This window comes from Rhinolophus sinicus, linkage group LG01, assembly GCF_036562045.2.
Source record: "Rhinolophus sinicus isolate RSC01 linkage group LG01, ASM3656204v1, whole genome shotgun sequence".
Classification (NCBI taxonomy): Eukaryota; Metazoa; Chordata; class Mammalia; order Chiroptera; family Rhinolophidae; genus Rhinolophus; species Rhinolophus sinicus.
The window spans coordinates 124650138-124664327 of NC_133751.1; the positions used below are offsets into that span (position 1 = coordinate 124650138).

Consider the following 14190-nt stretch of genomic DNA (forward strand, 5'->3'; position numbering starts at 1 on the left):
TTCTTCCTTTCGTCCTTCAAACTTGTTCAGAGAGTTCTTCTCTTTTTCTAATAAAATCACAGTATTGCTGTTATATTTATTGAATGACTCCAGGGAAATTTTAGGTAATCTATTCTCAGGATCTTCTTTTGTTTCTTCAACTTGTTTCAATTTCTGCAATAAAAAGAAGAAAATATTAGAAACATATTTCTTTGGAAATCAAGTTATTCTATCCAATATTCAATTATTGTCTGTATAAAGTACAGTTTAAAGGGATGGAGAGAACCTACAAGTCTTTAACAAGCTTCTAGTATAATTAAATGTAATAATAAAGACAATTTTAGGGATAAATCAAGACTTTAATCATTTTGCTGAGATAAATAGGTCCCAATTTGCAAACCAGTTAAGTGCTACTTAATCTAATTTTAAATGGATCTATCTGAAATTTGTTCAGGTTAAGTGTCTTATTTTTCTTAATCAAAGTTTCAAACTACTCCCTTTTCTTACTAACTGTTATTAGTTATCTTGTTGCTAAGTAGGGCTAGGGATTGAATTTCAGCCAGAAGTTATGGTTATATGTAAAAAACAAACAAAAACCATACAAATCCCTTACATTGCCACAAAATGGTAAACTTTTCGGAAGCACTGTCGTGTTCGTATTTTGTCCCTTTACAAGTCTTAACATATTTTAAAGAGATCTCCAGGTCTGTGAGTATAGATTCTTGGAGATCCAAAGGCTTAAAAATCATAGTAATAGGTCTGCACCTTCATAACCTCACCCCTCCAGGAGGTTCTAGTAACACCAATTTAAACAAGGATATTAAAAAAATTTTTTTTATTAGTTTCATGTGTACAAAACACGGTAATAGACATTTATCATTTATACCCCTCGCAAAGTGATAACCCCCCTCCCCCAATCTACTACCCCTCTGACATCGCACAGAGCCATTACATTTCCACTGTCTCTATTCCTTATGCTGTACTCCGCTTCTTGTGAATATATATATATATATATATATATATATATATACATATATATATATATATATATACATATATATATATACACATACATACATATAGATGTGTATATACATATATATATATAATTATAGTTGACATTATTATTCAGCTTCAGCTTCAGGTGTACAGCTCAGTGATCAGGCATCTACAGCATTCCTAAACAGGGATATTTTAAAGACATCACTGGTAGTTTCTAGGATTTTATAAAACACTGCAGTCATATTTAATAGGTAAACCCTATGAACATGAATATAGCCAGTTGCTCAAGTGGTTCCTGAGGTCTGAGGTGGGAGGGGAGAGGGAGGCACAGATGCAAAACGCAGCAAGTGTGGAGGTGCTAAAGCCACTAATGTTTCTCATCTTCTTTTCCTCTTTCATGCAAACATTCCATCCAAACACAAGGAAGAAGCAGGGTCAGGGGCTTAGAGATGATAATAGGAACTATCATTTATTAAGCACCAACCATATAAAAGACACTGAATATATTTTATCTACAAGCCTTTCAGAAACCTGCAAGTTACAGGTCTCCATTTTAAAGGAGAGGAAAACAAGGTTCAGAGTGACAGGGTTACTTGCCCAAGGTTGCTCAGCAAGTGATAGAGGATAGGATTTGAATTCCTGTCTGGCTGCTTTCCAAGCTGTTGTTTCTATTAAACCATGCTCTTCTGTAATAAAGGACAAGATGGCTAGTTTTTGTTTTGTTTTTTGCCACCCAAATATTCCACTTAACTGGCCAAACCATCTCTACCACTACTGTCCTAGGCTCTAACATATGTAGTTTGTTTCCCCAGCCCCCTTGCCCCTCACACACACTTTGTAATGATAGATATTCAAACGTGTAATGAGGAAAGTGTGTTTTGATTCAGGAGAAAGCAGACACAGCCAAAGCCTATGGATTCGCACATGCTAAATATTTAATAGAAAGAGAAAAGAAAAAGGTAAGGAAGTAGATGGCTTCGGTGTTCTAAGAGCAGGCTCAGACAGAGTTTCTTTCTCTGCTCCGGGAAAGGGTGTGATTCTATGGGAATATTTGATATTCATCCTTGAAGTGGTGCTTATTTGATTATTCTATTAATGTGCAGAAGCATTACTCACAGCTAATTTTCAATCTCAAATGGCTGCCTTGGAACCAGAGGTGAGCTGAGGAACACATTCCTCGCTGATGACAGAAAAGTAGCTCCATAATTAGGAATAACTCCATGCAAGAGTCCCTATTCACGTCACATTGATTTTTAGGAATTTTAAACAAAGAATTATATAGGACAGTACTAAAAATTTATGGAGAGAGTAGGAAATGCTTTGATTATACTAAATGTAGGTAAATAAAGGGCAATCAACATGATTGATTATCTCCTCACTTGAACATATTCTCCCTTTTTCTTCATTCAAGAACCATGAGCATTTTCTTTGCTTATTTCTGGTCCATGTGGATCTCAGATTCATTCAATAAACACTTATTAGAGATACTACCATGAGGCAGGAGGACAGTTTTGGTGCTGAGGATACGCAGTTGAATAAAATCGTGTCCTGTGGCCGGGAGTTGGGGCCCTGGAGGCAGACAGACCTGATGCTGGATCTCAGCTTTGCCCTTTCACTGGCTTTGTCAGTACCCGGAGCATCCTTGCTCAGGTATAAATGGTGATAAGACGCACCTTTATTTCAGGATTGATATATTAGAAGTAAAACACCTTAAGGCCCTGACACATAGTAATAGGTATTCAATAAATAGTACAATAAATAAATAAAAGTAAGACAGGATTCTTATTCTAGAACAATGGTTCTCAAACTATATTTTCCAGGCCAGCAGCATCAGTCATGTCGGAGCTTGTTAGAAATGCACATTTTTGAGCCCCACCCAGACTTACTACATCAGAAACAGTGAGGTCCAGCACATTTTAAACAAGCGCACCAGGTGATAACATTTGAGAATCAGTGATCTAGAGGAACTTGTAGTCTTGGAAGGAGGACGGACGGGTGAAAAGTATAATTCAGTGTATTAAGATAGAGATGGGAAAAGAGATTTATTTACCATTAAAACACCCACTGCCTGCCCACTGGACACAAATAGTGCATCATGTTTTCTAAATGTTTCATGCTTGTAGGTTTGTTTCTTTAATTAATTATAATATCATTCAATTAAATATAGCACCTACAGTGGTGTCATGCAGGGACTCAGCTCCCACTCCCCGCACAAGAACGCAGGACATGGTGAGGCCAAAAGGAACAACAGAGCCACAGATAGGGGAGTCATACCACTATATTCTCAATGGCGGCTAGCCGAGACACAAAAGCAAGCATCCGCCAGTACCCCAACGAGGGGTCTTCCTGTACCCCAGTATCGCTAGTGGCTGGGGAGACACATGAAGTAGGATCCACGCAATTTGCAATCTACCACCTGCGCTTACTAACCCCACTTGCCAGCCGCACTCCACCGGCCACTTCTCTGCCAAGGAACCCCACTTGCTAGCTGCAATCTGCACCCCCTAGCGCAGCCACGGCAGCTACATCAGTAGCTAACGGCTAACCGGTAACAGCTGATGGCCACCCAGCCACAGCGGATGGCCGTCTGATTACAGCTGATGGCCATCTACTAACCGAGCCAGCACCTTTCCACGTGAGGCCGAGAGCCTGGAAACTGCTGTCTGGGACTCTGTCCCCACAATTGGCCAGGGAGGTAATGGACATGAAGAAATGGCCCATTTTCCGAAAAATCACACGGCCTTCCCAGTCTTCCTTTTATTTTCACAGTTTTGATGAGAAGTGGGTACAGAAATATTTTTTGACTATCAGAACCACATCGGTTCAAGAGTGACAATGAGGGCCAGATGGCCTTCAGCCTCAGTGTTGGGGAACTATGGGCAGTGGTAAGTCTAGAGCATGTGCCTAGTTCAAAGGCGGGAGCAGCCACAGGCACACCTCCGAGATATTGCAGAGATATTGCATGTTTAATTCCAGACCATCACAATAAAGCTAGTCATAATCTTTTTGTTGGTGGAGGGTCTTGCCTTCATTAAAAAAAAAAAGGCAATGTGTGACGTGCAATAAAGCGAAGCACAATAAAACGAGGTATGCCTGTACTGAGATCTAGCTTCTTGCTGGGGTGCGAAACATGGGTCCAGATCTTATGATTTTCAAGGTGAGGTCAAAAATTTAGAAGAATATTTGCTTATATTTAAAATCATTTGATTCTAATTATTTGTTTATATTAATAACACATTTTTTGCGGGAAACGAGTAAACTCGTCATATTGCTTTTTATACCAAAGCGCAGAGACGAGAATAACACATATTTTGCACCTCTTTTTAAACTAAAACACTGAAAGTTTCATAGAAAAATATCAAATAGATCGAAAGATATGAATATTTTATGGAAAGTCTAATTTTGGCGAGAAAATGTCAAAAAAGCCCCGCGTTACGACGCGATTTGGCGGGAAAATGCCCACTTACAAAGAATGTGGGGAGAGAGCCAGGAGTGCAGTTTCCAGGCTCTCGGCCTCACATGGAAAGGTGCTGGCTCAGGTAGTAAATGGCCATCAACTGTGATTAGATGGCCATCAGCTGTGGCTAGTTGGCCGTCAGCTGTAACCAGTGAGCCATTGGCCACTAATATAACTGCTGTGGCTACACTAGCAGAAGAATGGGGGCTAGCAAGAAGATGGTGGCTGAGGTAGCAAGCACAGATTGCAGTTAGCACAGCAGATTGCAGCTAGCAAGTGAGGTTGGTTAGCAGAGAGAAGTGGACGGCAGGTTGCAGATATTGTGGCTCCTGCTTCCTGTGTCTCCAACCTAGCCGCCAGCGAGAATATAGTGGTATGACTCCCCTATCTATGGCTCTGTGGGTGTTCCTTTTTGGCCTCACTGTATCCTGCGTGTTCTTATGTGGGGAGCCGGACCAGAGACCCTGCATGACTCCCCTGCATGACAATTAAACAAAAACAAAGAAAAATAACCACCCTCCACTATGTACGTCAAATCACAATCTTTGCATTGTTTGAACTTCTGAGCTAGGAGTCCTATTTTATACTTCCTTTTTATCTCCTACCTGACCCCCCCCATCCCATTCCCCCACCACTTTCTCCCCAAAGGCCTAGCCCAATGCTAAATCGTCAGCAGATCCTCAATGGAGACTTGATGATGGATGGAACTTTCTCTGGCATCAGCAGAGTCTCAACTGTTGGCTTGAGTTTCCCCAGTGCTCCTGCCAGCTAAGAATAAAAGCACAAAAGTAGTTTACTTCACTGTCTGCAATTAGAAACATACCAAACTAGCCTCAACATTGTCTTGTCAGATTTCAGGTACTTTTTAAAATGTTGAAGTCACATTATATTTAAATGTAAAATATCAGGGATCGAGGTCAAACAGTAATGTGTATGGTGTCATTTGTTGAATGGTAACAAAATAGTGCGCACTAGTTTGCAGTAACTGTATGTGAAGGTGCTTTGCAAACTAATCATGTTAATAACAGTTAGCATTTAATTGAGTGCCTGTTCTGTGCAGACACTGCTAAGCACGCTGCATGGATTATCTGTTTTCATCCTCACATCAATTCTATGGGAAGGTGTTAGTATCTCCATTTATAGGCAATCAAGGCTCAAGGAAGCTAAGTAACTTGTTTAAGGTCCTGTAGCAGTACATGGTAGAGTCTGGATTTGGACTGAGGCTGTCTGCCTGCAGAGCCGAAGCTCTTAACCTCTGTCTTGGAAGAGAACTTTACAAATATCAGCCAATATTATCTTCAAGGGGCACATCTAAAATAAGAATTACAGACCAACAATAATATTAATAACAAACATAGCGAAGAATACTGTTTGTCGAGAATTGTGTAGTTTCCATAAAATATCTTCATTTACTTCATGTATTATGCTCCATCTGAATTATGATAAAATGATTATACTACAGTTATTACCTATAGGTGGCAACAGTTGTACAGTTCACTTTTTTGGTGGACTTCTATTGCATTAGGGAACACAAGTAGGGTTAAACAGGGGGAGTGAGAATATGTTTTCTAGTTTTAAATACATAGTTTTGCATATTCTTAAAATATTTTCCTACCTTTCATGTAACCCTGGTATTACTGATAATTCAAGCAAGAAGTAGATAGTGACGTAGTCTCCAGAAATCCCTTGAGAATTATACACTTAATTCCTTGTAGTCAAAAACCATCAATCAAACCAGTCTGCTATGCGACTAGCGTTGTGTGAGCAATCATGTGGTTTTGATTCTCAAAGCAAGTTTCATAGAAGAGGGGGCTCCTGGAAGGATTTCGAAGGGCAATAGGATTAAGACATACAGTAAGGAAGTGGGAAGGCATTCCAAGAAATTTCCTATTGCATCTGCAGACAATTCTGTAGTCGACTCCGGGTCCGGTGGTTGCTCAGATAGTCTGTTTCTTGCCCTTTTAGATTCTGTAATGGGCAGAATCACTGTAAAGACTAACACGGACTCGGACATGCCCATCCCATGGAATTCTAAGAACCTCACCCAGACTCAGGGAAGTCTCAGCCCCGCTTATTACCTGGGGTTATACATAATTTGTAACCTGGGTTATAAATAATAAATAGCTTTTATTTCCAAAGAGCTTTCCCATCATGATCTCACTGCTCTTACATCATCCTGGAAGGTGAGAAAGCCTGGTGTCAGCTGTACTTTACGTAGGGTATTTATGGAATTTGTGGTTCACACAAATTCGAATTCAGGTGAAATTAGACCTGGAAATTTGGTTTCTTAATTTTCAACACAGAAACGCATGCCATTTTCTCCCCCCATAGTCAACAATAATCGTGGAGTACAGATTTCAGCCTAGACCAATATCCTGAACACCAGGGAGGATAAAATAGAAGCGATATAGGTCCGTGCCTAGAGGAAAAGCTAGGGAGACTATATAAGGTAATACAGGAAAAAAAAACAAAAAAACCTCAAGTAATAAACCAGAAAAAAAAAAAAAGACATATTCATGATGAAATCAGTTTCAAAGAGATACATTTAAATAGGTATACCCAAAAGTTCCTGCCCACAGTAGGGGAGAAACAGGTAGCAAATTCATGACATAGTGCAATGAATTACTGTTCTATGATGAAGGCTACTCTTTCGTTATTTCAAAGAAGTTTCCATCCCTTGATTATATCTTGAAATTATTGGTTAGTATGTCTACTGTCAACTGCCAGGAAGGGACTCAGACCTACTTGTGAAATGCAAATGCAGCATCATTCCTCAGCTGGACAATCACACTTATAAAGAGGCCTGGAGCTCTTAGCACAAATTAATGTAAACAGTATCTCCATCCACATAATTTCTTGTGACTCTATTGCTGTAGAGAGTCGTTCAAGAATACATGTGGTAGGAGATACTAGTTACATTTGTAAAATGTTTCTCTATGTGCCAGGTACTGGGTTGCACACATTGCATGAATTTTCTCATTGAATCCTTACAGTAACCCTGTGAGACAGCACTGTTATCATCCCCTTTATACAAACAGGAAAATACATGGAAGACAGGTTTAAATATTAGGCCACACACACATGCCCAATACGTTAGGGAAGGAGGACTAAAGCAGCAGCCGTGCCGCTACTGAATTTGGGATCTTAATTACTTCGCACTAGACTGGGTTTGGAAACCAGTGTTTAGTTCCTGCCATTGTGCTCTGAACCTGAGTTTCTTTACATTCAAGTTTTGTGGGACTCCTCCTGCTCTGCAAAGCTCTACAACTCTGTAGTGTTCTTCACTGGATGTCTTGTGTACGTCCATTACTGGAATCTGAGGTGGCACAATAAATAACTCTCTTCCCCACCTTAGTTCTAAACGAATAGAAGAATAAGGTAAAGAAAAGGGCTGGTGGGAGGCTAAAATATCAGGTTCATTATTGAGGAAGCTTATATTGGAGAATGAGGTTTCTATCTGCAAAAATGTGATTTTCCCAACACTGGTTCCCAGAAACGGCCAGGCTGTTACTGGAAGCCCTGAGCTGTGGGGAGGGAGGCAGGCAAGAGTCTCCCCATGAAAGCTGTAGCAGGAAGGAACAGAACAGAATGTGTGCTTCTCACAAGGAGCCTGACCCCAGAGAAAAGGTGGGAAGAACAGCAGGTGGGCCTGAGTATTTCCTGTTCCCCTCCTATACACTAATTCAACAAGCCACACCTCTTTCTCCTGAGGAGAAGTGAATGAGGGGGGACAGAGCCACCATGAGTGCTATCCTAGGGAGCTCCCTCTACAAGGAAATAAACACCTGAACATACGAAGCGGTGTCACCACCACCCAACATTTCTCATTTCTCATTACGAACGTTGATGCAGATTTTAACTGAACAGTCATATGTGCTTTGGCCAAGAAGATGCAGGAAGCAGCAACTGGAAAAAAAAGCAAATTTATGACTGCTTTCCCACTTAGCTGTAATTACATTTTTAAAAAATTACAAAAAAAAAAAGATTCAGGAAAATTCAGAGACTGCAATGAGTTGGGCTGGGCTGAGAAACTTCTTCATGGGGGAAGAAATAGGAGGAAGGTGATTTAGCAGATGGGAAAGATGGGAGTGCTTCCATTTGGAAGCAGATAGATCAAATACAGGAGGTATTCTGGCTAATCCTGGGCTTTGGGTTAAAGTTAAAGGTGCAATCCCCTCATCCCTTTTCTGATGAGCAAATCTTGGGCACTGGGAAAATGAATTCAGGGCAGAGTTATGTGTTATGCTCTTGTTGTAGGAATGGGTGGAGGTATTTTAAGCCAGCGTCTCTTCGTTGAAGATTGGGTCACATTGCAGTCTGTGTTAAGCGATATTTGCTGGGGGTGTGCCAACCTCAAGAAAAGATGCCGCGGAAGTAATTTCTCTTTTCTCAGAGGCACTAGTTAATCTCTTCTTTAATGCCACCTCTTACTGTATTCCTGGTGGAGCTGCTTTCTGGATGAGACATAAAAATAGAATGACCTTTAGTGACCACTAGAGACACTGCAGACGTTTCTTGAGCTGTGGTGTTAACACCCTTAACCAGGTAAAGTTCCAACTTGGATCATTACTTTCTCCCAGTGCTCAGTTCCCTCTGTTACCTCAACTGGACACATTCTTCTTCACTTGCCCTTCTGAAAAATTAATATGACGTATTGGTAATAGAGAGCCCCTCTCTCCATCCAACCACACGCTGGGAGATACGATTTGACACTTGAGGGCACTCTGTTTCTTTACTGGGGTCCTAAAGATTCTTCAGTATCTCCAGGGCAAACTGATTTTATTAGGTGAAAGAGTAATTTTCAGCTGAGATGTGCTTTTATGACTATGTTATTAACTATACTGCTGTCCTTTACCGTGATCAATACCTTTCGATGACCTCTGCTGGAACCCCTGAACCCAGAGGGGAAAAAAAATGAGCTTACTTTTTGGAAAAAAAAAAAAAGAAAAAGAAAAAAAAGCAAGCAGAGAGAAGGTCAGTAGGAACCTTAGGGTTGCTAGGGAATGATACACCTTGTGGAAAGGAAAAGAATTCAGCTTGGAGATAAACAATGGCAGCAAAGGGCATTTAAAAACTAAATCAAAATGACAGAGGAAAGAGAAGCCATTTTATCAAAGAGATGGGAAATGTTCCCATAGATGGTAAATAGGGGAAGAGGTGGGGTCAAGAACCTCAGTAGGAAGAGGAAAAAAAGGAATGCAAAGACAATCACAAACTTTGTTTATGGCAGAGAAAGGCATTTTGGAAAGAGGATAGGCATGTAATTATAAGTGTGCGTGAAATTTTTATGTGACGATGCAAAGGACATGTTTGTGATTTCTGTAAACTCGAACATTCGTGCCGTCACTTAAAATACCCATTTGAAAACTTGTACTTTTTTACGTTGTTGTCCAGAGTGGTGGATGGATCCACAAATCTAATTTAAAATGTAGGTTGATCATCTGAAGTAATGCATCAAACTTGATCAATATTGGTCAATTTCTCCAAAAGTAAAACCTGCACTGTTTTCTAATGACCTGGAATTGGGAAAACAAGCTAGCTCTTTGACATTGGCTTGTGTAATTAGCTTAACTAAATGGAACATGCTTATCCATGTTGTTAGATTTCTTTTCTTCTTCCAGCATAATAATATCAACTAAAACTTTATTCAGGAATGAGAACTGAACAGGCTCTGGGCCGGGAACTTCTAAATCTGTTCAATTTAGTGTCAAGTTAATGATTCCATCTGATGACAGTGAAGGCATCAAGCTTTTCTGCCTTTAATTTAAATATACCATTATGAATAAAAGCAATGTACTGTGTTTCCCCAAAAATAAGACCTAGCTGGTCCATCAGCTTTAATGCGTCTTTTGGAGCAAAAATTAATATAAGACCCAGTGTTATTTTAATATAAGACCAGGTCTATATAATAATAATATACTATAATATGACATAATATAATATAATATAATATAATATAATATAATATAATATAATATAATAATTATAATATGATATAATACTGGGTCTTATATAAGACCAGGTCTTATATTAATTTTTGCTCCAAAAGACGCATTAGAGCTGATGGTCTGGCTAGGTCTTATTTTCGGGGAAACATGGTATGCACTACTCACTTGACTTAAAAGATCAACTAGCCATTTTTCTTCTACTAACCTTTCCATCATTTCATGTCTTAAATATGATACCTATCTGACCAGCAAGCTGGGCTATACCTGGTTTAGAGTCAGTGTGTTTGTAGCTTACGGGTCCCATGTACTTTGTCAGGGGAAAATCCAGCATGAAGGGACCATCTGTGTATTCTAGCACCAGATAGCTATGTTTTCACTTTGAAGTGATAGATTTTTGGCTGCTCCTACAAGAAAAAATAAAATCAAACTTTCGGGGAATCAAATGAGTGTAAAAAAGGTTGTACTAATTTTTTTTTTTCATGGAAATTCTCATTCCAAAGCAACATCGCCAATGCCATCATAGTGGTGGCCATCATGAAAGCGTGCCCGAAACTGGAAAGTTTTTATTATAATGTATGCTGCAAGTGCCAAAGCCAAGGAGAAACATTCTATGCTATTCATTAACTTATAAATAATTAGGCAGCCTGGAATTATTTCTAACAGAATTTGGTAGACCATTTAGGAACCACAGTGCCCTGTGACATCCAATCTGTTAGGTCCTTTACAACAGACACGGAATCAAATGGAACTGTAAGCGAAGGTTCATCCAGGAACACACTGATATTGATGGATGTAAGAATGTTCGCTCAGCTCATGGTGAAGCTAGTCATCTAATGCAATTCGTGTTTCAGTTGTAGGACCAGTCAGCCTTTGATTTGGATGGTTAGATCCCAAGGATATTTGACACACTGAATCCTGAGAGCCATGGCAACTCAGAATCGGCATCAATTTATTCATCTTTGTACTGAAGAAAACATTCCTTGGTGGGAATTGTCCTAAAGACTTAGAAACATTAAGCTCTGTAGTCAGTGTTGTATTTTAACGTAAGATGCTTTTATGCCTCGTTACCCAGTAAGCACCGTGGGTCCTAGAATGGAAGGATGTGCTAGGTGGGAGAATGCCAATGGGAATCTGCTTTGATTCTAAATCCCATCCCTTGCTCTGCCACAATACGACAGGGACAGTCATTATTTCAACTCTGGACCCAGATTTTAATGAATTTTTAAGTACTTAGGAATTATGCTGCTCCTGCCACATCATTTATTTTTTCATTCAACAGATATTTATTGAGCACCTACTATATACTAGTGTTCTAGACATTGGAAATATAATGGTATATGAGACAAAGCTACTGCTCACATGGAATGCACATGTTTAGGACTCTTTAATATGATGTCAATATAGCACAAAGCTTTAGATGTGTTAGGAGATGAATCCCTGAGAACCCAGAGCCCTAATATCTTGTCAAACTCAGGTTGTGGATGTGCCTCTTTACCCCAATTGTATATTTGAAATAACCCCCTAAAATTGCATAGCTTCTTTTGATCTTCTTCCATTTTTACTCTGTAACATCATTCGGGCAAATGTTTTTCGTAGGTTAACTAATTGCTATTTGCATTCACTTTTCTTGAACTTTCTGGGCCTAGTTATCTCCTAAATTCAACATGCTTACACTGGAGTTTGTTCTCTTTTCTCTAATCCATATGGTTTTCTGTGGTAACCGAGTTTTATCACTTGATCCTTTTATTAGTTATTCAGAGCTACTGGTTCTGTTTCTATAATAGCTTATCCACTGGGACCTTTCTCTCTATGCATTCCTAGCCTCAATGGCCAAATTATGCATTTCACCTTGAACTTACATGCATTCCTTTATATAGGCTTTTCCTTTTGTATTCATGTCTCACTTCTCAATTAGATTACACACTTCTTGAGGCCATGGACTAGATTTTATTCTGCTTTCTTTCTCCGATTCTGACACTATGTCTTGTATCTCTTAGAGCCGATATCCATTGCATATCACTAAATGTAGTCACTATTAGATCTATTTCTACTACATCATTTCCTCTGGAGCTCATAGACTTGATTGAGTTTTCCACAATGTCTGCTTTCCCATGATGAAGAGACATATAAAATAAGATCATTTCAGACTTTCACTTGATTTGTGATGGCACAGCTGCTTTCCAGCCCCTAGACATACTAACAGTGATATAGTCTCTGGAATTCCAGGTTAGCATTGAGAACCAGGGGGGTCCTTGGATGAACGGACGCCTGACCATTGTTTACTGTGGCAGAAGCAATTTCCTCTCTTTGTCAAGAGCGGAGACACGTGGACTCACATCTCATGCCCATCCTGGTCAGGCAGCTCTACTCTGAGTCACCTGGGGCTTCCTGCTGTACCTCCAAGTGGGCCTGGCTAGCCACTGGGGGAGGCAGCAGCTGCCACTGCTTTCTGAAAATCGAAGAGCAAGAGCCAAGACAGTTAGCTTTTCATGTGAAGCAATGTTACTGAAAGGAGCAGGCCCATGATCGATGGTACAGACATTGTCTCTACCCTTTTCCTAAATGCTTCCTGCAGCCAGCAAGTGTTGACTCACCTGGTCTGAGCCAGTCCCAGGCAATTTGCTCAAATTCAGATTCCTATCTCCTTAGAAGGGGGAAACTCGGTGATATGAGTGAGAGTGTGAACATGACAATAATGACATTCTTAGAGGCAGCAACACGACTGACTGTTCAGGTGCTAACCCCCCAAATAGTACTGGGTATATCAAATCAAGAAATCAAACTGTAGGGAGATTCAATGATAGCTGCCTTAGTGCAAAATTCCAGGCAGCATGCAGGCGCTTCTCATTCTCTCTTCACCACCGGTAATACATTCAGTTGGCAAACTGACTCTTGCATTATCAAAGGTATTCTCTTTATGAAGCACCTAGGCTGGCTTAATACTGCTTTATGAGGTTTAAGGCAGCCATCCGCTACAATAAAAATAAACTTTATTTTTGTCTCGCATGCACAGCACAATTTAATTTTTAAATGAATGCAAAAGTGAAACGCTCCTTGCTCCAAGTGAAGTATGTCTGTCCCGCACGACTGTGTAAACACAACTCGATTGCTATGTGAATTAAATATGGATCAACAAGATCAATAGTTAATTGTGTAACTCAGGGTCTTTCATTTCAGATCTAATCTGCAAAGAAGGTCCAGGGGATGTTTGCTTTTGCTTTTCTTAAAATATTATGTAAAACCTTCTGGTGGGCAAAATAGTTCACAGGGTCTTTGTTTCCATAAGTTATTTGGCTGTGAGTAGTCAAGGTCATATCGATCACTCAGCCTCTCCAGTTTTCATTTTAAAATTCAGTATCTTGGTCCGTCGAGCTGCCTCATTCTGGATGTCTGGCTCACACTAATGCCAAGCAAACTTTATTTGAAATTTACCGGTGGTGAAGAGAGAATGAGAAGCGCCTGCATGCTGCCTGGAATTTTATTGAAAATACTTCTTAACTACTATGGATAGTTCATGATAATATCCATAGTAGTTAAGAAGTCACCCCATACCCACCCCGCCCCATCAGTAAAATACATTGTGCTGTGAAGATGCATGATTTTGTGTGATGTGACCAGAACTGTAAGGTCGGGTTCAGTCTGTAGGGACAAATGAATATAGGATCTGTTCTAACTGACATTCCGAAAGGGATTAGAGGGAGGGGCTACTGCTTGAATAGAACCAAACACACACACACACACACACACACACACACACACACAAAACAACAAACCCTTCCAACATCATTAGGCCACATGGATGAG

The 14190-nt window shown here is 40.0% G+C and overlaps 1 protein-coding gene across 1 annotated transcript in view; it reads right to left on the minus strand.

Moving 5' to 3' along the window:
* The window catches only part of NCKAP5 (NCK associated protein 5), a 971300-nt gene continuing 957110 nt past the window's right edge, over window positions 1-14190 (minus strand). Inside the window, exon 20 of the mRNA XM_074327839.1 lies at window positions 1-153. Coding sequence (XP_074183940.1) covers window positions 137-153 — 17 coding nt within the window. The 3' untranslated portion in view covers window positions 1-136. The remainder of the gene's footprint in view (window positions 154-14190) is intronic.